Source organism: Tachysurus fulvidraco, chromosome 11, assembly GCF_022655615.1.
Source record: "Tachysurus fulvidraco isolate hzauxx_2018 chromosome 11, HZAU_PFXX_2.0, whole genome shotgun sequence".
NCBI lineage: Eukaryota > Metazoa > Chordata > Actinopteri > Siluriformes > Bagridae > Tachysurus > Tachysurus fulvidraco.
In genome coordinates, this window is record NC_062528.1 from 18,894,836 (window position 1) to 18,920,064 (window position 25,229).

The 25,229-nt window shown below is 34.9% G+C and overlaps 2 protein-coding genes and 2 pseudogenes across 4 annotated transcripts in view; 3 read left to right on the forward strand and 1 right to left on the reverse strand.

Annotated features, from left to right (window-relative positions):
* frem2b (FRAS1 related extracellular matrix 2b) overlaps positions 1 to 25,229 on the reverse strand; it is a 153,295-nt gene that overhangs the window by 52,502 nt on the left and 75,564 nt on the right. The gene's annotated exons all lie outside the window — the stretch shown is intronic.
* Positions 2,487 to 3,428, forward strand: LOC113649403 (olfactory receptor 11H6-like). Its single transcript, XM_027157197.1, has one exon. The coding sequence runs from the start codon at positions 2,487 to 2,489 to the stop codon at positions 3,426 to 3,428; it is 942 nt and encodes a 313-aa protein (XP_027012998.1).
* On the forward strand, positions 8,762 to 9,835 carry LOC125145905 (annotated as a pseudogene).
* LOC113643672 lies at positions 19,822 to 20,810 on the forward strand (annotated as a pseudogene).

Consider the following 25,229-nt stretch of genomic DNA (forward strand, 5'->3'; position numbering starts at 1 on the left):
GTAAATGTTTACTGCTAATTTGGCGAGGTAGATGGGGGAGCAAGGAACATGGCGAGGCTGGTGAGGCAGCAAGACACATGGCGAGAGAGGTGGGGGAAGCAAGGCATACGGCAGCGCAGCCAGAGAGGTCCGAGCGATGTGCACAGCTGAGCTTAAGGGCCGAGCAACGTCCACAGCCAAGCTGAAGGACCGAGAGATGTTCACAGCCGAGCTTAAGGGCCGAGCGATGTCCACAGCCGAGCTGAAGGGCCAAGCGATGTCCACAGCTGAGCTGAAGTGCTGAGCACATCCCCCAAAGCTCTGTGGCCAGACCCATGTCTTGACGACCAGAGAGGAAGGGAAAAATGCCCCACCTGAACAGGTGTGGGGTGATGCCGCAGGGCACCAAAAAAAATCCAAAAAACCAGACTAGGAGGGAGGTTGGGAAAAATCCTTTGCCACGAGCCTGCAACACCCCCCTGTGGATGAAGTGAGCCGTAAAAAGAGCGACGTCCCCCAGCGGAAAAGGTGTGGGGCGACACCGCAGGACACCAAAAAAAGTGACGGTGACACCCTCCACGGCACAAAAGTGAGGCGACGTCCTCCTCTGTGAACCGGAAACGGAGCGACGTCCCACACCGAATAAAATGCGGAGCGATGTCACTGAAAAAAAAAAGGTCCAGGATGACTGGAAAACTGGAAGATGGAACAGTCCAGGAGGGGGAGAAAAAAGAAATAAAATATGCTCCCAAGAAGCCGGCCCAGGCTGGAAACTATCCTGCTGGGTCCGAGTTTGCGCGGAATCGTTCTGTCACAACCAGGGGGAGGGATACAGACCCATATGCAGGATAGCTTCAAATACATATGGTTTAACAAATAATAAATACAACACAGGCACAAGACGAAAACTAAACAGTAACCAGGACGAGGAAACAATCAGGTAACACCGGCGACACTTAGACATTACACTGACACTTCATAGACAATGATTCCGTGCTGCCATAGGCAATATGTGCTCAGTTAAATACACATAACATTTAAAGATAGGGAACAGGTGTGAGATGGGGAGGAGTGACAAAGGCGGGGCAGACACGTGACATGGAACAATAACAACTGCACATGGCCAAATGTCTGGGCTGAGTCCTGACAGTTTGACTGATTGATTGATTGATTGATTGATTGATTGATTGATTGATGGCATACATAAGCAATATTGCATGGCAGACAGTGTCTAAAGTTACTAGTTAGTTACCTTGAGACTTAATACCTCCTGATCTTCTCTAAAACCTTGCTGATGATGAGGAGTAACTAAAAGAGGGGTTCTCCATCTCTTCCATCTCTTTTATATTAGTGTGTTAAATCTATGGATCGTCGTACAACAGCTGTAGTTAGCTTCATGCCACATTTCTTATTGCACTGCTCCTCATTACTAGGTACTGTACATTAGTTTTTATTGGTCTATTTCTTATGCTGCAGTAAATAAAATCATAAAATGAAACTGTGTGAATTTACTGTACATGGCTAACTGCACAGAATAGCATAGTTTCTTTTAATAGCAAGGGATGTGATAACAGCATTACCATGTGTCCCCCTTTGGGCAAACAAGATTCAGAGCTAACTACATCTGCAGACTATGTAAACATTTAGGGACTATAGTAATTAAGACTATATAGGGACTATAGTATTATAACTGAGAATATATTTGCCTAGTGTTAAATTAACACTAAAGACAGAGCTAAAAATTAACATCTGTGTTAATTAAAATATTATAAAATATATAAAATATTATGCAATCTATAATTGTATAGTCATTATTTTGTGATTTGACTGAAGGTCTGTGCTTTGTTGGCTACTCTGTGTAAAATTTATCATTTAATAACTTTAATTCTTCTGAATTCATCTGGGAAATACTGTGTACTAGAATAACATTCTATAATTTCCATTCACCACAGTAGTTCATATTTTAGAATCCTGTATGGTTGACATACAGGATGTGTTCTGATTAACTAAGCTTGAAAAAATTACATGCTCAAATTTTAGTGCGTTTCTACCTCATCAGTACAACTTATATATGTGTCAAATATTAAATTGATGCATAAAAATGATGAATATTGTTATACAAACTGATGTTATACCAAGTCTACTGTTGCATGGCTGCAATAATGTGGTCAGGTTAATATTTGTTTATGTCTCTTACAGTCACTTACAGTCCACTGGGAATAGTTCAGACGAAACATCATCTTTTTGCTGAGACCAATGAGCTCAAAGTCACAATGCTATATAAACAATGTGACACATTTCCCCAGTCCAGTTTTTATACTTTCAGCATAAGTGTATTATAATCTCATAAACTCAACAGTACTGGATGAAACAAAAGTACTTTTCCAGTCCATAGAGCCACTTTAAATATTTTGAAATAACAAAGACGGTCAATAACCTAATAACCTGAAAGACTACTGGACATTGATCATTCCTCATTTAAGATAATATACATTAAATTACTAAGCATGGCTGCAAATGTTTCCAGAAGAATTACTGAATTTATCATCACAGGATTTGACAAGTATGAAAAACCAATGATTATTGGAATTGTCATACTTACAGTATACTTGCTTGTAATGCTTGGGAACTTGGCAAACATATGCTTTATAGTCATGGACAAACGTCTACACCAGCCAATGTATCTCTTTATTTGCAATTTAGCAATTGTAGACATGCTCTACTGTACATGTTCATGTCCAACAATGATAGGGAACCTTATAGTTGGTTTAAAAACCATATCTTACGTGCCATGCATTATTCAGATGTTTGTTTTTGGTTTAGGCTTTGTGATGGAGGTGTTTACTATTTCTGTTATGGCTTTTGACAGATTAATTGCCATTATCAAGCCACTGCACTACCATTCAATTCTGACAAATGTGCGTTGTGTTATTTTGACCTTTTTGCTATGGATTCTGGGTTCTGCTACAATGTCTGTTGTGCCTGGAACTGTTCTTTCACTACCCTTTTGTTACACAACACTTGCATTCCTGTTTTGTGACTATGGCTCTCTTATCAGAGCCAGTTGTGTGGATCCTAACCCATATTTTGATATGATGGCAATTGTAACTTTCTTTCTGCTCTTTGGAACATTTACTTTCATCTGTGGCTCTTATGTAATGATAGTTATTGTTGTTGTAAAAATGAACTCAATGGGTAGTAAGAGAAAAGTGTTTAACACATGCTTTAGTCATTTGATAGTTGTGGTGTGCTGTTATGGCCCTACTTTTATTATAAATATTTTAACTAGAACAGGAATGGTTCTCACAATTGAGGAGCGAAATGGGTTCAGACTTGCCACAATTCTTGGCCCATCCTTAGTGAATCCTTTCATATATTCTTTTAGAACCAAAGAGATCAGAAACAAAATATTCAGAATCATGTCTAAAGTAGGACCAACTAATGAATAATCTGGGGATAAATATGTTGTTTACTTTATGTTACGTGATTTAATTTACATAATGTATATATAACTGCTCATCAGCCCACAAAGCATTCAGAATGAAAAAGCAAGGGTGGGAGTTTTTGTGTGTAAGGCTGTAAAAAAGATCATTCATTAGCCTTCATGAACGATTTATTTAGACAGTAATTTAAATGTTTTATTATGCTATTTTAACTCTGCTCGTATTCAAAATATTTGTAAGCTAAAAATGTAATGTCAAGCAATTATTAATATGTGAGTAGTAAAATGATCTGCACGCATACTGGCTATGTACATTAAACAAATAAATATGAGAAATATCAATATAGGTTACATTCTCTATGGTGCTAATTCTTTGTAAGCAATCTCTTATGAACAAATGAGTACTGTATGTAAGGTAAGTAAGTGCACCTTGTTTTTGAGTTGTTGTAATGTAACATTTAGGACATTTTACAGTGTCCTAGCATGTGACCTTTTTAACCAACCTCAGAGAGAAACACATAGTCATTTGGGTGACACTGTGACATAAATAATGTCCTTCCTACAACAGTTTGTCTGTCCATGCAGACCTACCCGAGCAAAATTCACAGACTCCAAGCAGGGGTAAGGTGTCAGGGTTTACACCATACATACTAAATGATGCACCTTCTTTCTGTCTATTTTACTCATGACAGGTAGTAGATATTAGGTTTGTGCATAGTTACACAAAAATCTGCATTAAGATATTTGATTTTTTTCTAACCATCTAACAATTTTTTCATTCGATTTAAATTTTGTTTATTTTCCTTTACAATAACAAACAAACAAATATATAAATAAAATATAAGGAGAGTTATTCTAATCATCTATTAATAATGCATTTTTTTCTGTTTCCTCTTTTCCCTTTCCTCTTTGCTGCCTATATTCATATCCCTATTACACAGTCACCCTTTAGATATGCTAAAATAGCTTAGAGAGACATCAATCAAAAAGAGATGCACAGCACCACAGAAAAGTTAATCAGCATCTAATGGCAATAAATAAATTCATTTAATTAATAGTAGTCATGCACTATACTATATTGTTAAACTTAAACTTTGACTGATTAAAAAAATTGCTGGCTGTGACACTGCAGTTCTTCTGTCACCTGGTTCAAGTAATCCATGCTCTTGAACAGGTTGTCTTTAGCAAACTGTTTGCAGGCTTTCTTGGAGGAGCTTAAGAGGAGGCTTTCTTCTCAAAACTGACGTGTTGCAGTGTGCGGTGTATGTTCTGAGCACTGACAAGCTGACAAGCCTTTTTCCCCATTAATGTTTATTTTGATTTTTGTTATTAAATTGGGATTTTGTTTCCCTGCACTTGGGTCTGGTTTTTATCCTCGCTTTGGCACTGCCATTTCTGACATTAGGACTCTGCCAATTACAGACCCAGTGGGATAATTCCAAGCTCACCTGACCTGATGGCTTCAGGAGCAGACATTTTTCTCTGGTTTTTGTTCTTGGTTCATTTTTTTTGTTTGTTTGTTTTGATTCTGTCAGGCCTGTTCTGAGTGTAACCCATCTTGGAAAACCTCTGTATACCCTGGTCACTGTACTGTAACTCAGTTTCAGGGTGTTACACATCTTCTTATAGCCTAGATCATCTTTGTGGAGAGAAACAATTCTCAAATCCTCAGAGAGCTCTTCGACATGAGGCACCATGTTCAACAGGCAGTGGCCAACATGAGAGGACTGTACGCAAAGCACCAAATTTTAGCTGCTCTAATACAAGATACACACATGGAACATGATGGACATGTGGCTTTGCATGTTTAAATGACGTACAGTTTTTATCACTTAGGTCTACTCACTTTTGTTGCCAGGTATTTTTACAATAATGGCTGTATGTTGAGTTATTTATAGAGGACATTAAATCTATACTGCTATACAAGCAGCACACTAACTACTCTAAAATATATCAAAATACAAAAACTCACTTTTGTGAAATGCTGTACAACAACAATCCCCAGCTTGTCTCTAGATGGGATGTATTTACGTTCTGTGAGAAAATATCAACCCATTCATCTCTGTCAGGGCTCAGCCTGGACTTTTGGCCATGTGCTTCTGTTTATGTTTTGTGTGACGTGTCTGTCCCACCCATGTTTACTCCTCAACGTCTCTGCACACCTGTTCCCTATTTTTAATCGTCAATTTAACCGTGCTGCGTTGCCAATGGCAGCAAGGAATCATCGTCAGTGTACCCTCGTCCTTTGTCCAGTCTAGTTCGTCTATGTTTCTGTTTAGTGTGTTTTAAGTTATTAAACCTATTTATCTGAAGCTATCCTGCATATGAATCCATCTTCCTCCTCCCGATGCAAAAGTCTGTACAGGTAATAACGAGTAATAAATTAAAACTGAAATCTAAATGATGTCACTTCAGTATGTTTGTCCTTTCATGAAATAAATGATAACATTCCAGGCAGAGTGCTCAGGGAATGGGCAGAACAGGTAGCGGTGGTCTTCTCGAACATCTTTAACATTACCCTGAGCAGTACTGTTGTTCCTGTGTGCATCAAAACAACCACCATTGTCCCTAGGTAAAAAGTAGTCTTCGGGGTCCTTCCTCAATGACTATTGTCCTGTAGCTCTCACATCATTGTAATAAAGCGCTTTGAGAAGCTTGTCATGAGGCAGTTTGCATATTGTCCAAACTGCTCCACGGACAATGCCATTGCAATTTCCCTTTAATTGGCACTCACCCACCTTCACAATAAAAATACATGTGTGAATGCTGTTCAAAGATTTCAGTTCAGCATTCAACACAATCATCCGTCAGCATCTGATCGAGAGGTTGAGTCTGCTGGGCCTGAACACATCCCTCTGAATCAGAATCCTGGACTTCCTGAGTGAGAAACCTTAATCAGTTATGACCAGGAACGCTGAATGCTGATAAAACTAAAGAGATGGTTGTTGACTTCTGGAGAGCACATAGTGACCAATCTCCACTGAACATTGATGGATCCCCTGTGGAGATTATCAAGAGACCATTGAGAGCATCCTAAACAGCTGCATCACTGACTGATTTAGGATCTGCATCATCTCTGATCGCAAGACCCTGCAGCCGGATAGTAAGCACAGCTTCATCATTGGAGTCTCTCTTTCCTCTGTCACAGACATTTACACCATACACTGCGTTTGCAAAGTTGTGTTGTGTGGGTGAGCACACACACTGTTCACATAAACTCTTCTCCCTTCTGCCATCTGAAAAAAGGTACCAACGCATTGCCAGACTGTGCAAGTTTTTTCTGCAAGCAGTCAGATTCCTTAACAACTGAACTGAACTGTACACACACACACACACACACACACACACACACACACACACACACACACACACACACACACAATTGTGTGGACTGTACTGATCTGCACCAAATCAAAAACACATTAATTTAATATACATCCATGTTTACAGCACCACCTACTGTATATCAAAGTGCTTACATGCTGTTTTTGCTACCTTTGCACATGCTGTATGCGCATTCAGTAAATTGGTTTTTTGCACAACACATTTCAATACGTCATGAAACTGCTGCTATTAAATAAGTGTAAATATGTTTAAATAGAACTCTCTTTTTCAGATTCCTATATTTTTTCACAACATAATGTATAATATACAGTATGTACTGTGTACAGTACATACTGTATAATTTACAGTACTGTATGTACACTTGTACACTTGGTGCTGTTTTGTGTATTGTCTTTTAGTGCTTTGTATTGTTTGTTTGCACTGTACAGTATTTTGTCTCACAACATTTACACTAGGTTTCACAGATGCACTTTGTGTCTAGAACAACTTACTTTAAGTTGTTAGCTCTGTGATGTTCTTTGTAGCTCCATTTTGTTCTATGTAGCAGCATGGTCGAGCATGCAGAAACGTTGTCTCATGTACCGTGTCAGCTATATATGCTTAAAATGACAATAAACGTTTCTTGATTTTACTCGTGTCTCGTGTACTACTCTTTTACTTGGCTCAGGGGATGATTCTCCACCCTTACCCCAATATTTGTAACCTCTGGGTCTGACCCCTGAGGATCAGCTCCTAGATTCTTCCCTAGGTCTCTCAAATGATGTTGAGGAGACTATACTGACTGCTAGTGCTCCATTCACCATAAGATTTTATGCCATGAAGTGAAGTCTCTTTCACCTATGGTGTAATTGGCATCATCAGGATCTAATTAACTGCCCTGTTGGTACAGTGTTAGCATTCCTGCAGCCACAACTCTTTGAGGGCCTATCACCCTCTACACATGGCCACCATTACTGCCTTTTTTCGCCATTTGTGAATAACGGCTCTCACTGTGGTTCGCTGGAGTCCCAAAGCTTTAGAAATGGACATTTATAACCTTTTCCAGACTGATAGATCTCAATTACTTTCTTTATCATTTCTTTGGATCTCGGCATGATGTGTATCTTTTGAGGAACTTTTAGTCTACTTCACTTTGTGTCAGGTCTTATTTAAGTGATTTCTTGATTGTGAAAAGGTGTGGCAGTAATCAGGCCTGGGTGTGGCTAGAGAAATTGGACTCAGGTGTGATAAACCACAGTTTAGTTTTAACAGTGTGAGGGAACACTTTTTTCACACAGGGCCATGTGTTTTTTTTTTTTTTTTTTTCCCTTTTGTGTTTGTGTTAGATTTCATGTAAAAGCTTCAGATCTTATAACTTTTGCAGATCTTACTTTACTCACTGCAATATAATAATAATAATAATAATAATAATAATAATAATAATAATAATAATAATAATAATAATAATAATAATAATAATGACAACAACAACAACAACAATAATAATAATATTGGAATTAATTATTATTATTATTATTATTATTATATTTGTTAGTTATAATTACTAATTATTAACTAATAATATTAGATAAATATATGTAAAAAAATTTCTTAATAGTTTTATGTTTGTAATATAATTATCTTGATATATTGAGTAACCTATCCTTCATTAAAGATCTTTTCACTTGCTAATATATCAGTTTTTTTCAGTGCTTACATGTTTGCAATTACTGTATTGTAGAAAATAAATTTGCATATATGGCATGTTGCCAGGTTTTGATTCCCAAAAGAGAAATTATACCATAAGGGTTATATTTACATCACTGTCTGAGAAATCACGTGAAAGGTACACCATCTCTACATATATTGCATGTACACAAGTTCAAACAACATTAAAACAAGGTACACAGTAAAGCAAAAAAGGTGCAATTATAATATAATAATTTTAATGACTAATTATATCGTTTGTATTGCTACCACTCTATTGATATGCACTGTACACTTTAAATCTAATCTATGATGAAACTGTGTGCTTACTTTTGGTTTACTTTCTTATGTCTGTAGTTTTAGGTTAGAGATGATGTGAACAATATCTCCGTCATCATGAGTGCTTTGAACTTCAGTTTACTACAAAATACATCATTTGTGCGTCCAGAATATTTTTTCATCAGTGGATTTTCTGGGCTACCATTAAGCCAATACTATTATGTTTTTTTATTTTTTGTCTATATTGTTTCACTATGTGGAAACTTAATTGTCCTATATATGATATTAGTTGATCGAAGTCTGCATATTCCGAAATACATGGGGATCTTTAATTTAGCTCTGTCAGATTTTGGTGAAACAAATGCACTTATTCCTAACCTTATGAAGACTTTCCTTTTTGACTCACAGTACATATCCTATGATGCTTGTTTAACTAACATGTTTTTTACTTTTTTCTTCTCTGGTGGACAGTCTTTAACTCTTGTTGCCTTGGCTTATGATCGCTTTATTGCTATTTGCTTACCTCTGAGATACCATGCTATTGTAAATAACTCCTTCATGTTTGTGACTTTAACAGCAATATGGTTATTTAATTTTATTGTAATTGGCACAACTGTGGTTTTGGTTACACGACTTTCATTCTGTAAATCAAATGAGGTAAAGAGTTTTTTTTGTGACCATGGGCCAATTTATACAATTGCATGTAATGACAACAGTATAAATTACTTAATGGCAAAATTTTGTACTGCAGTATACCTCTATGCACCACTGATTGCCATAGTTTTATCATACATAGGCATTCTGTTGGCTTTGACTAAGATTACAACATGGGAGAGTCGTCTTAAAGCACTCAAAACTTGTGTCTCTCATCTGTTGATAGTAGGAGTATTTTTCTTACCTATATTGAGCACATACCTTGCTGCAGTAACTTTCTCTATCCATCCAAATGCTAGGATAATCAATACTTCACTATCAAGGACTATTCCACCCATGTTAAATCCCATCATATATGTCTTGAACACAAAGGATTTCCGAGTCTTTATAGTGAAAATGCTTAAAAAGAAAACCAATATAATTCCCCACGTGCACACTATAACAAAGTGATTTGTATCTGATATGTAAATGATTGAGATGTGGGCTCAATTTGTTTGAAATGAAAACCTTACGTTACTTAAGAAAATTGTAGTTAGAAAACTATGTATTTGTATGAACTCCAATTTTGCTAAAATGCTTTTCTTTCATAATCTTTTCACAGAAATTACACGAATTTGATGTATAATTAAGACCAGACCTCCAATTTTTCACTCACAATCCTGCTTCTAAAAGATCTTAAAAATATGCTAATTATTACTGGAAGTGCTTTATTTTAATCCATGTATCAATTATATTTACTACAACTTAAAAACCTTTTATTTATTTATTTATTTATTTATTTATTTATTTATTTATTTATTTATTTATTTATTTATTTATTTATTTATTGTCTTTTTTATTTGTAGGTGGACATCAAGGCTTTCAATTGGCACTTGTAACATTATTTAAGCATATAACAATGATGTACAGTGCATGTGATTTAATGATTCATGTCTTCATTGTGAGAATTATTATTTATATTTTGATAGCTTTGTGATTCTGGTGGTGGTGGTGGTGGTATTTTTAGCTGGTGCATGGGCATTTTAATGTATTTAACATATTTAATGTTTTGAAGAAAAAAAAATCTGAATCTGTTATCTTAATTTGTATGTGCACTTAATTATATTAAATATCCTAATGTACAGAATACACATGCATGTACACTATTGTGGACATCTGATCTTTACACCTACATGTGAGCTTTTCTTAAAGTACAGGCAAAAAGTTGGCACCACACATTTATACAATTGTGTAGAAATGCTGTGGGGTCAAAATTTCCCTTTCACTGGAACTACAGTAAGTGACCTAGTCCTAAGATGATCAAACATGATAATGACGTGTAGGTTGGAATAGATGAACTTGAGGAGTCTTCACAGTAACCTGACCTTGACCCCAGTAAACACCATTGGGATGACTCACTAATGCCTTTATGGCTGAATGTTCTCCCCACAGCCATGTTCCAAAATCTAGTGGAAGTCTCCTCAGCAGCGTGGAGGGGATTATAACAACAAAGCAGAGACTAAATCTGGAAAGGGATGTTCAACAAACATGTTCTGTTTGGAAAATGCATATACAAGAGCATGTAAGAGAGTGTGCAAGAATTTTACTTTTGGTCTATTGCTGCCATCTTGTGGCAATTCCACTTTTTCCATTACTACCCAAGATAAAGCCAATTATAAAAATAACTTAATTTTTCGGAGGCCTTTACCATACAACTAAAAATAATAGCAACAACAAAAATAAATGTAAATTATCTATTTCTACTTTATTTATTGTATGCATGTATTAATTTTGCTGTTCATGGAGTAAATCTGAAGGGTTGTCTTAAAACATTAAAATATATTTCATTTGTTTTTAATAGATATACAACATTTTAACATCCAATAACTGTGCTTTTCAGAAAGCTTAGGGTTTTGAAAATTAGTACAATGTCTACATATTTTTGACAAATATTTTAATGTTTTGCTTAAAGTACATTTTTATAGGCAGGAAAAAGAAAGGGTCCTGATTTTTGTTGTCATGCAAAGTGGGCAAAAACAGATACTATGGCAGTAAGAGTTTATTTTCGAAATACAGGAAAAGATCTAAATCGTAAGTCAAGGTTATATTCGAAGAACAGGCAAAGAACAGTACAAACAATGTACAAAACCCTCAAAAGTCCAAATCAATAATCCAAAAAGATCAGAGAAACCAGATAAACACACCACTGTATACATAGCCTTGTCAGGTTGGTCTAGTGTTCATGTGCGTTTATGTAGCAGATGTAAATATGAACAGGTTTTTGGAGGTAAATGTCTATTGATGGTGAATCTGTGTTTTGAAAAGTATAGTCTGGGATTGCCATTTTAGATTGTTTAGATTTAGATTGTGTGTGTTCTGTAAAACGTAATTCTCAGTGAATCCATGAATTAATTTGACATTTGAAAATTTTGATCTTACACCTCAGAATTTATTGGCTTTTTCCAGGTCATCACAAATATAAAATAAACTTTTTATCATTTGTATTTATCAGTAGTGCTTTCTTTTTTACAGACACAATTGCTTATATAAATGTGTATGGTGCATATAATTAATTTCTATTTGATTACCTTTTAAAATAAATGATATAGTGAAGTTGGTAATTGGGCATGGTAGGAGGGTAACTGTGCTATCATCTAAAACATCATAAATCTAATAAAAAACATTGAATTACATTCAGCTATTTATTCAGCTATTTATTATTTTCTAATAGTAGATTACTCTGAATGTTATTCTCTAAAAAAATGATAAAAACATGAATTTAAAAACAAAAAACAAAACCGAAAGTTAAAAAAAGGTCAATTAACTCACAAAAAATAAACATTTCAGCTGTAATTTTAACAGCTACACATTTTATTTATTTTTTTGCTTTTGTTCCTCTGATAATTGTAAGGGTTGAATGTTCAGAAAAATACATATAGGAAATAAACAGAGTTATTGCTATTTTATTTGTGTTCATATTAAGTACACATATCCAATTAAAATATATAAATAAATGTAAAAAAAAAATATATATATATATATAATTTGCACTCAAAAATACGTTTAACCAACAATTAATACAATACGCTAATATGTAATTGTGTTGTCTAGTTTTACATCTCAGAGGTACATGTATTAAATATTACAGGTAATTAAATTGATCTGCTTTCAAAACTCTTTATTAATAATTAACACTTTTACATTAAATGTGGTGACACTTTTTGTGGCTTAAAAAATTTCATTAACTTTTCTTGCAGTTCTTCAGTCTTTAGACTATATATGATAGGGTTTAACATGGCTGGCAGTGTAGTGGACACTGTAAGGACTGCTGTGAACTGATCAAGTGATTGCACTAATCGCAAGTTCCCTAGTATGTAAGCCAAAATCACTGGCATATAATAAATGAGGACAAGGACCATGTGAGTGAGACAGGTGCTGAAGGCCTTCCAGCATTGATTTTTAGATGCAATTCGTAACACTGCCACGACCACTATGACAAAATGATAAAAGTAAGAGGACCAAGCAAAAAAGCTAACGTCTTGGCAGTAGCCAGATTTCTGTTATAAGAAATATCTCCACAAGCTAACTTGTATACTTGGCCATGCTCACAGCAACAGCTTTGCACCACAGTTGTCCTACAATAGGACAGACGACTGGCTAAAACTACCGGATAAAGTTCAATCAAAAATACCAGAATCCAAATCCCAGTATTAATAAACAACATCCTTACATTAGTATTGATAGTAGGGTAGCGCAAAGGAAAGCAGATAGCAATTAGGCGATCATAAGCCAATAGAGCCAGTGAAAAGGATTCCATGTCACCAAAAAAGTGCATGAAAAACATTTGGGAGAAACAGGCTTCAAAACTGATGTGATTTAGATTAAATACAAACACAGGAATCATTTGTGGAATAATAACACTGTTTATAGAAATGTCAACTACAGCAAGGTTACAGACTGCAAGAAACTTGGGGTTCTGTAAACTGGAGTTCATCAAGATTACAATGAGAAGTATACAATTACATAGCAGAGTGATCAGGTATATAATCCCCAGTGCCAATATCAGGTAGTTCTTATTTCCCAAAGAACTGAAAGCAACTAGATAAAATCCATCACAAAATGTAACCGTTCCATTTGGTGGAATTAAGGCTTAAATTCATTTGAATAGCTTTGTCACACCTGAAAAAAGGAAATAATACTTTGTAAATTTAAATAACAATTACACAAATATGTGAAATATTTCTATTTTAAAGCTAGAAAAAGCTAAATTAAATGTAGAGTTCAATTATATTCTCCAGGCCTCCAATTTTTCACTCACAATCCTGCTTCTAAAAGATCTTAAAAATATGCTAATTATTACTGTAAGTGCTTTATTTTAATCCATGTATCAATTATATTTACTACAACTTAAAAACCTTTTTATTTATTTATTTATTTGTTTGTTTATTTATTTATTTATTTATTTATTTATTTATTTATTTATTTATTTATTTATTTATTTATTTATTTATTTGTATTTTATTTATTTGTAGGTGGACATCAAGGCTTTCAATTGCCACTTGTAACATTGTCAACTCCAGTTTACTACAAAATTTATCATTTGTGCGCCCAGAGTACTTTTTCATCAGTGGATTTTCTGGAATACCTTACAGCAAATATTACTTCGTTTTTTAATTTTTTGTCTACATTGTCTCAGTGTGTGGGAACTCCTTTGTCCTATACATGATATTAAGTAATCGAAGTCTGCATATTCCTAAATACATGGGGATTTTTTAATTTAGCTCTGTCAAATTTTGGTGAAACAAATGCACTTATTTTATATATATATCTCTCTCTCTCTCTTTCTCTCTCTCTCTCTTTTTCATCTTTACCTACCTCTAAACAATTTATTCTCACTATTAACTCAGGCCCTTTGGCAGAAAAATTACATTCCACATTACCAAATTACCATATTACCAAACAGTGTTATCAAAGATAATATACTATAAATGAGATTTTATATATATAATAGTATATATTATATATGAGATAATATATATAATATATAATAGTATATATTAATATCACTATATATATATATCACACAATATATCTATAAACTCACTAGGCATTTGTGCTTTTATTTCAATATATAAACATTAGAATGCTACTTGATACCTGGTAGGTCACAACACATTTGCTGGCAATATTTAAACTATGCACTTTGTTGACACATTATCAAGATCCCATCTATTTATGATCCCATCTCTTTCATAAATGAATTTACGCAGTGTTTTTTTAGTATTAACTGAAGGACTTTTAAAAGTAATCTGTGTTAAAACAACTTGTCCATTACGTTGGAGAAAAATAGAAAGCGTAAATCATGTTATAAAATAGTAATGAATATTATATATTTTACACTACTCGCACTGTTTCCTGTAAGCCTTAGAAGAGGGCATGATCAGGGTGAAGACATTGTTAAGCAAATCTGGTAAAATCATGTAATCAGTTTCTTTATTCTGTATACATTTTATTACAAAGGACTTCTTGCCTATTGAACATAATTATGAGGTTGGAGGTCTGGCTACTTATTGTATTGTATGGGATCTTAGTGGAATAATTAAACCATGATGCATAAATCATGGGGTTTCATCAACCACCAAGAGTAATGCTGGGCAGTTCTTGTATATTTTTATTTTTTACTTATTCTTTTTATATTATTGTCTTTACAGTTAATTTCCAAGTTTAAAGCGTGCCGGTTTCTGACTTGGTGGTCGCAGGTTGAGTTAGCGGAATTCGAATGATAGATGAATGTATCCCTTTCTCTCATCCACTCAGCTGACTCTAATGCCTCCTCTTTGGCTTTGGGACCTCTCTCCTGACCTGTATCAGTATATAATGTCTGTATCTGACCAGTGGTGTCAAAAGTATTCACATTCATTACTCAGGTAGAAGTATAGATACTAGGTTTTAAAAAGACTTCTGTAGAAGTTGAAGTATCAACTCAAGCTTTTTACTCAAGTAAAAGTGTAAAAGTACTGGTTTCAAAGCTACTTTAAAGGTATAAAAGTAATGCAAGGAAAATATGCCATTAAGGACAAAAGCTTAGGCTGTGCCACAGGGGCCTATTGTGCACTAACCCACATCCTCAAAAACATATTTCTAAAGGCCATAATGACTTTAATATGCATACTGTATATGCCCATTAAAAAAAGAACGCATTTTAGTAAAATGCAATTACATTAAAGAACATATATGTGTACTACCGAGCTGTGTTTCATGAAGCGGAAGATATGACTAGTCGGTTATAAGTATTGGAATGGTGCAAAAAGTCAAACTTCAGAGGCATGTCATCAATAACCTTTATTGAAACAAACACATAGGACTTAAACAACAGGGTAATCAACATCAGTTAAGCACAGAACATGTGACAGAGTTACCAATAGGCTTTGTTCATCCACAAAAGCAGCTGGTTCTCAAAGTTCTTTGAGCCAATGCATGCACTTCTTGGCCTGAAGGTCAGCCCTGCAACACTAAACAGTCTTTCACAGGCTGCTGAGGCAGGAAGTGCTGTAGTAAGTTTAAGTGATAGCTAGCACACAGCTGGGAAGGACTTCAGCACCTCTACTGTGTCTCCTGGGCACCCCAGGTATGCATCCAACTGCTGGGTCGTTTCAAGAGGGCTGGTCTTCTTCAAGGAGGAAAAGAAGTTCATCAGAATAAATACATTCATACAGATTTAAACCAACATGAGCATGAGAAAATGATGACAGAAGTTTTCTTTTTGGGTGAACTATCCGTTTAAAACTGTTTTAGGACCACAAGCAGTGGCTGGCATGACTGAAAATTACCAGTATTTAAATTAATGACTTATTTTTTTTGTACAACCATTTCAAAAAAATTCCCCCAGGTACGGCCAGGAATGTGTAAGAGTTGGGTTGTTTGGTCTTCCTGGCTACCAACTTCCTCGCTGGTTCTGGTGCTTGGTTGTTGAGACGTTGAGTTTTGAGCCTCTGCCACGGACATCTTCGTACTTGGCTCCGTCTGCTATGGCCAGCGTTGCGGTAACTGAAGTGTCACGTGATTTGTGTCATGTGCAGGTGAGATAGATCACATACAAACCAATAGGGTGTCAGAATGGTAAATGTTTATACTTATCATCCAACCACAATCAAATTCACTCTATCCGGATGGCACGATTTATCTTGATAGGTTTTTCTGAATGATGGCAAACTCCGAAATGAATGAGGAGCAAGCAGCAGTCAAATTTCTATCACATTCTGTGGTGTTTGAAGTGCCCCTGGAGATGTTTGCACATGCTGTTGCTAAGCTTATCTTAGACTGCTCTCATGAAAAGGTTAGCATTGTCTACTCTAAGATTTATGACGCTTCCTAAATTCAGTTCCCATTTTTCAGAGACCTCCACACTTAAGTGTCATGGTCATGAAATAATCCTCATTCTGCTGCTTGTTCTCATTCGGCCACTGCTAACTGTTCAGCCTTTGTGGGCCAAGATAAACATGTACTGTATGCCTAAAGTTAAAGAGATGATTGCAAGCTATTACTCCCCTTTATTAGCTCCATGGCGCTGCGCTCTTGGGGTAATTTTGTTTTGTTGCTCCTGGGAACTCCTGGGAACCACTGTGTAGCGATTTTGGCTCGCGAAGCAAGGTAAATATTTATAAGCAACTAAAACGTGTTATAGTGACTTCCAAATATTTTAACCTAAGTTGAAATTAACGGTACTGGAATTAACGTTACGCTTATTTGGTCTGTTCGTCCGGCGAACAGGCCGTGTAACCTTTATTAATTCTATGAAGGCGGTATCTTCCCGGCCAAGAAAGATTCGCTCTTCTTTTACTGTATACCGTAATTTAAATGAAATTAACTTAATAGAGCATGTAGTTCAGACCAGATGTTGCAGGTACCTTAATTTGTGAGCGATACTCAGAGACAAATCACCTGTGGCTCAAAATTATGACATTTAATGAATGAGACAAACACAACATAAAACTAACTACACAAACAAACAAAAGAAATAGGGAAAACGGAAATGAAAATAAAATAAAACAAAAGAAATTAAAATTGGGGAAAGGGAGGAAGAGACTGGAAAGAAGAAACTAGAGAAAGGAAGGAAAGGAATGGCAAGCTTAGACTTCAAGATTAAATCACACCCTAACTGGGAAATCGTCACAGAAACTTAAATTCACCTTAAGATTCAATGAAAGATTCCTACTTAAAATTACGCATCTAAATTGGTTGGTAAAGGAAACGGTTACTTGCATTGGCTTACTGCACAAGAGTCCGGATGCAACAGAGAAATCTCTGAAAAGTCAGTTAGGGTGGGGTCAGACGTTCTTCCAAGTTCTCCTGAAGATCAGAGCAGTTGTCGTTCTTGGAAGTGAAGCTTGCTGGAACTTCGTTGAAGGAAGATGGAGTCGTCTTGAAGCTGTTCCGAAAGTCTGACCACGGATTAGTGGTGTTTGTGACAATTTAAAGGTCACGAACTCCACCCATCTTTGGGAAGATGACCAATACTTCGGTCAGTATTTTGAAGGGAAAAACTCCCTTTGTTTCAAGTGTCTGTGGGCGTGGTTTAGCTATCAAACTTTTAGATGACTTTAAAGTTTGATCCAGGGTGTATTAAGATGGTATGGCGCCTTTCGTGCTCAAATAAAATACACCAGTGCTTGAAAAATGAGTAACCGATAATTTTGTGGTCATTTGGATACTAAACATGAAGGGTAATGACGGTATGAAGGCAGCGGTACATTACATACATAGATCATTAATCAAGGCAAAGATAAAGGCAAAGAAAACAAAAATGAAACATGAACAAGATGCACTTTCATTAAGGAAGTAAAAAGAAAACAATAGCTTCGTATACATTCTGACATCAGACCCTAAAGGGTCATACGGCATTAGAACAGGTATACATTAACATGCCATGATCAGTAAGATATGATGTTAGAGTATAACGGATTTTAAAATGCAATGTTGTTTTCTGACACATGAATAAAATACACCCTTGTCAGGAAATTAAGGAGCAAATAATTTTAAGTCAGGCAAGCCTTAAAAGAAGAAACACATTACAAAAAGGGTTATAAGAATGAGAACCTTAGAGTACCTTATCTTGGGTTTTATTAGTAAACGGAATGTCTCATTGTGTTGTGTGTGTGTGTGTGTGTGTGTGTGTGTGTGTGTGTGTGTGTTCTGTTTGCTGGCCCCAATGAGCCGCATGGGGTTATCTGGTCTTTGTGGAGACTCCAGACAATCGGGAGCCAGGTGTGGGTGTAAAACTGGGTTGCTCATCGGTTAATTGAGGGGTAGATGTTGAAATTTAGGGTGCCTGGGACATGAAATCTAAAATGACTGGTACAACGCTACAACTGTTTCATGTTTTCGCCATTTGTGAATAACGGCTCTCACTGTGGTTCGCTGGAGTCCCAAAGCTTTAGAAATGGACATTTATAACCTTTTCCAGACTGGTAGATCTCAATTACTTTCATTCTCATTTCTTTGGATCTCGGCATGATGTGTAGCTTTTGAGGATCTTTTAGTCTACTTCACTTTGTGTCAGGTCTTATTTAAGTGATTTCTTGATTGTGAAAAGGTGTGGCAGTAATCAGGCCTGGATGTGGCTAGAGAAATTGGACTCGGGTGTGATAAACCACAGTTTAGTTTTAACAGTGTGAGGAAACACTTTTTCACACAGGGCCATGTGTTTTTTTTTTTTTTTCCCTTTTGTGTTTGTGTTAGATTTCATGTAAAAGCTTCAGATCTTATAACTTTTTCAGATCTTACTTTACTGACACCTCACTGCAATATAATAATAATAATAATAATAATAATAATAATAATAATAATAATAATAATAATAATAATAATAATAATAATGGAATGAATTATTATTATATTTGTTACTTATAATTACTAATTATTAACTAATAATATTAGATAAATATATGTACAAAAATGTTCTTAAATGTTTTATGTTTGTAATATAATTATCTTGATATATTGAGTAACCTATCCTTCATTAAAGATCTTTTCACTTGCTAATATGTCAGTTTTTTCAGTGCTTACATGTTTGCAATTCCTGTATTGTAGAAAATAAATTTGCATATATGGCATGTTGCCAGGTTTTGATTCCCAAAAGAGAAATTATACCATAAGGGTTATATTTACATCACTGTCTAAGAAATCACGTGAAAATTAAGGTCCACCATCTCTACATATATTGCATGTACACAAGTTCAAACAACATTAAAACAATGTGCAAAGTAAAGCAAAAAAAGGCGCAATTATAATATAATAATTTTAATGACTAATTATATCATTTTTATAGCTACCGCTCTATTGATATGCACTGTACACTTTAAATCTAATTTATGATGAAACTGTGTGCTTATTTTTGGTTTACTTTCTTATGTCTGTAGTTTTAGGTTAGAGATGATGCGAACAATATCTCCGTCATCATGAGTGCTTTGAACTTCAGTTTACTACAAAATACATCATTTGTGCGTCCAGAATATTTTTTCATCAGTGGATTTTCTGGGCTACCATTAAGCCAATACTATTATGTTTTTTTATTTTTTGTCTATATTGTTTCACTATGTGGAAACTTAATTGTTCTATGTATGATATTAGTTGATCGAAGTCTGCATATTCCGAAATACATGGGGATCTTTAATTTAGCTCTGTCAGATTTTGGTGAAACAAATGCACTTATTCCTAACCTTATGAAGACTTTCCTTTTGACTCACAGTACATATCCTATGATGCTTGTTTAACTAACATGTTTTTTACTTTTTTTCTTCTTTGGTGGACAGTCTTTAACTCTTGTTGCCTTGGCCTTATGATCGCTTTATTGCTATTTGCTTACCTCTGAGATACCATGCTATTGTAAAATAACTCCTTCATGTTTGTGACTTTAACAGCAATATGGATATTTAATTTTATTTTAATTGGCACAACTGTGGTTTTGGTTACACGACTTTCATTCTGTAAATCAAATGAGGTAAAGAGTTTTTTTTGTGACCATGGGCCAATTTATACAATTGCATGTAATGACAACAGTATAAATTCCTTCATGGCAAAATTTTGTACTGCAGTATACCTCTATGCACCACTGATTGCCATAGTTTTATCATACATAGGCATCCTGTTGGCTTTGACTAAGATTACAACATGGGAGAGTCGTCTTAAAGCACTCAAAACTTGTGTCTCTCATCTGTTGATAGTAGGAGTATTTTTCTTACCTATATTGAGCACATACCTTGCTGCAGTAACTTTCTCTATCCATCCTAATGCTAGGATAATCAATACTTCACTATCAAGGACTATTCCACCCATGTTAAATCCCATCATATATGTCTTGAACACAAAGGATTTCAGAGTCTTTATAGTGAAAATGCTTAAAAAGAAAACCAATATAATTCCCCACGTGCACACTATAACAAAGTGATTTGTATCTGATATGTAAATGACTGAGATGTGGGCTCAATTTGTTTGAAATGAAAACCTTAAGTTAATTAAGAACATTGTAGTTAGAAAACTATGTATTTGTATGAACTCCAGTTTTGCGAAAATACTTTTCATTTATAATCGTTTCACAGAAATTACATGAATTTGCTGTAGAATTAATACCAGACCTCCAATTTTTCACTCACATTCCTGCTTCTAAGATATCTTAAAAATATGCTAATTATTAGTGTAAGTGCTTTATTTTTATCCATGTATCTCAATTATATTTACTACAAAATAAAAACCTTTAATTATTTAGCTATTTGTTTGTTTGTATTTTATTTATTTATTTATTTATTTATTTATTTATTTGTAGGCAGACATCAAGACGTTCAGTTGGCACTTGTAACATTATTTAAGCAATGATTCATGTCTTCATTGTGAGAATTATTTTTTATGATATTTTGATAACTTTCTGATTTTGGTGGTGGTGGTGGTGGCATTTTTTGCTGGTGCATGGGCATTTTAATGTATTTAACATTTAATGTTAATTTGTATGTGCTCTTAATTGTATTAAAAAGATCCTAATGTACAGGATACACATGCATGTACACTATTGCAAAGATTTGTGGACATCTGATCTTTACACCTACATGTGAGTTTTTCTTAAACTATAGGCAAAAAGTTGGAACCACATATTTGTACAATTGTGAAGAAATGCTGTGGGGTCAAAATTTCCCTTTCACTGGAACTACAGTAGGTGACCTAGTCCCAAGATGATCGAACATAACAATGACGTGTGGGTTGGAATGGGTGAACTTGAGGAGTCTTCACAGTACCCTGACCTTGACCCCAGTAAACACCATTGGGATGACTCACTAATGCCCTTATGGCTGAATGTTCTCCCCACAGCCATGTTCCAAAATCTAGTGGAAGTCCCCTCAGCAGCGTGGAGGGAGGATTATAACAACAAAGCAGAGACTACATCTGGAAAGGGATGTTCAACAAACATGTTCTGTTTGGAAAATTCATATACAAGAGCATGCAAGAGAGTGTGCAAGAATTTTACTTTTGGTCTATTGCTGCCATCTTGTGGCAATTCCACTTTTTCCATTACTACCCAAGATAAAGCCAATTATAAAAATAACTTAATTTGTCGGAGGCCTTTACCATACAACTAAAAATAATAGCAACAACAAAAATAAATGTAAAATATCTATTTTTACTTTATTTATTGTATGCATGTATTATTTTTGCTGTTCATGGAATAAATCTGAAGGGTTGTCTTAAAACATTAAAATATATTTCATTTGTTTTTAATAGGAGAATTCCCCCTCCCCCCATACATTTTAACATCCAATAACTGTGCTTTTCCGAAAGCTTAGGGTTTTGAAAATTAGTACAATTTCTACATTTTTGACAAATATTTTAATGTTTTGCTTAAAGTACATTTTTATAGGCAGGAAAAAGAAAGGGTCCTGATTTTTGTTGTCATGTAAAGTGGGCAAAAACAGATGGCAGTAAGAGTTTATTTTCGAAATACAGGAAAAGATCTAAATCGTAAGTCAAGGTTATATTCAAAGAACAGGCAAAGAACAGTACAAACAATGTACAAAACCCTCAAAAGTCCAAATCAATAATCAAAAACCAAGAAGAGAACAAGATCAGAGAGAACCAGATAAACACACTATACGTAGCCTTGTAATGTCAGGTTGGTCTAGTGTTCATGTGCGTTTATGTAGCAGATGTAAATATGAACAGGTTTTTGTAGGTAAAAGTCTATTGATGGTGAATGTGTGTTTGAAAGTATAGTCAAATGGGATTGCCATTTTAGTAGATTGTTTGTTTTCTGTAAAACGTAATTCTCAAGTGAATCCATGAATTAATTTGACATTTGAAAATTTTGATCTTGCACCTCAGAATTTATTGGCTTTTTCCAGGGTCATCACAAATATAAACTTTTTATCATTTGTATTTATCATTAGTACTTTCTTTTACAGACACAAGTGCTTATATAAATGTGTATGGTGCATATAATTAATTTCTATTTAATTTAAAATAAATTAAATAGTGAAGTTGGTAATTAGGCATGGTAGGAGGGTAACTGTGCTGCTGTTTTATCATGTTGTACATGCCTTTCATTGTAGTTCTTTAACAGATGTTAATGCTAACTCCTTATACTGTGCTGGCTTCTCTTGTCTTCTGGGGGTGTGATGTAACTAAATACACAGTGCAGCTGGGGTGTGCTGAAATATCTGTTGCTGAATATTAAACAACTGCCATCACAACTGTACATTCATTTACAGATTTCTATAGATTTCTATAGATTCTATACACCCAAATCATCTAAAACATCATAAATCTAATAAAAAAAACCCATTTACATTCAGCTACAATATGTATTATTTTCTTATTTATGTATTAATAGTAGGTTACTCTGTTGCATGTTATTCTCTAAAAATAAAATTATGAAAACATGAGTTTAAAAACAAAAAACAAAACTGAAGGTTAAAAAGAAAGATCATTTAACTCACAAAAAAAAAATCAGCTGTAATTTTAACAGCTACACATTTTTTTTTTTTGTTCCTCTGACAATTGTGAGGGTTGAATGTTCAGACGAATACACATAGGAAATAAACTGAGTTATTGCTATCTTATTTATTTTCATATTAAGTCCACATATCCAATTAAAATTTATAAATAAATGTAAAAAAAAATAAAATCATAATTTGCACTCAAAAAATACGTTTAACCAACAATAATACAAATATGCTAATATTATGTAATTGTGTTGTCTTGTTTTACATCTCAGAGGTACATGTATTAAATATTACAGGTAATTAAATTGATCTGCTTTCAAAACTCGTTATTATAATTAACACTTTACATTAAATGCGGTGACACTTTTTGTGGCTTAAAAAATTTCAGTAGCTTTTCTTGCAGTTCATCAGTCTTTAGACTATATATGATAGGGTTTAACATGGCTGGCAGTGTAGTGGACACTGTAAGGACTGCTGTGAACTGATCAAGTGATTGCACTAATCGCAAGTTCCCTAGTATGTAGCCAAAATCACTGGCATATAATAAATGAGGACAAGGACCATGTGAGTGAGACAGGTGTTGAAGGCCTTCCAGCATTGATTTTTAGATGCAATTTGTAACACTGCCACGACCACTATGACGTATGACAACAATGATAAAAGTAAGAGGGCCAAGCAAAAAGCTAACGTCTTGGCAGTAGCCAGATTTCTGTTATAAGAAATATCTCCACAAGCTAACTTGTATACTTGGCCATGCTCACAGCAACAGCTTTGCACCACAGTTGTCCTACAATAGGACAGACGACTGGCTAGAAAATACAGGGTAAAGTTCAATCAGGAAATACCAGAATCCAAATCCCAGTTATAATAAACAACATCCTTACATTAGTATTGATAGTAGGGTAGCGCAAAGGAAAGCAGATAGCAATTAGGCGATCATAAGCCAAAAGAGCCAGTGAAAAGATTCCATGTCACCAAAAAAGTGCATGAAAACATTTGGGAGAAACAGGCTTCAAAACTGATGTGATTTAGATTAAATACAAACACAGGAATCATTGGTGAATAATAACACTGTTTATAGAAATGTCAACTACAGCAAGGTTACAGACTGCAAGAAACTTGGGGTTCTGTAAACTGGAGTTCATCAAGATTACAGTGAGAAGTATACAATTACATAGCAGAGTGATCAGGGGGGTAGATATCCCCAGTGCCAATAATCAGGTAGTTCTTATTTCCCAAGAACTGAAAGCAACTAGATAAAATCCATCACCAATGTAACTGTTCATTGGTGGAATTAAAGCTTAATTCATTTGATAGCTTTGATACCTGGTAGGTCACAACACATTTGCTGGCAATATTTAAACTATGCACTTTGTTGACACATTATCAAGATCCCATCTATTTATGATCCCAGCTCTGTCATGTGGCACGTCACGACACTTTACTTACCACGCATGTTTTGTTTTACATAGTATTAACTGAAGAGACTTTTAAAAGTATCTTTTGTGTTAAACACCATAACTTGTCACATATACGTATGGTACGAAAAATAGAAAGCGTCAAATCATGTTATACATACTAGTAAGTGATATTATACATCTTACACACTACTGCGCTCTCACTGTTTCCTCCTGTAGTCTTAGAAGAGGGCAGTGAGTCAGGGTGAAGACATTGTTAATAAGAAGCAAATCTGAGTAAATCATGTAATCAGTTTTCTTCTTTACTTCTGTATATACATTGTTTATTACAAAGACTTCTTTTCTTCTTCTCTTGCCTACTGAAACATAATTATGAACTGAGGTTGGATGTCTGGGTGCTGGCCTACTTATTGTATTGTATGGGATCTTAGTGGAATAATTAAACCATGATGCATAAATCAT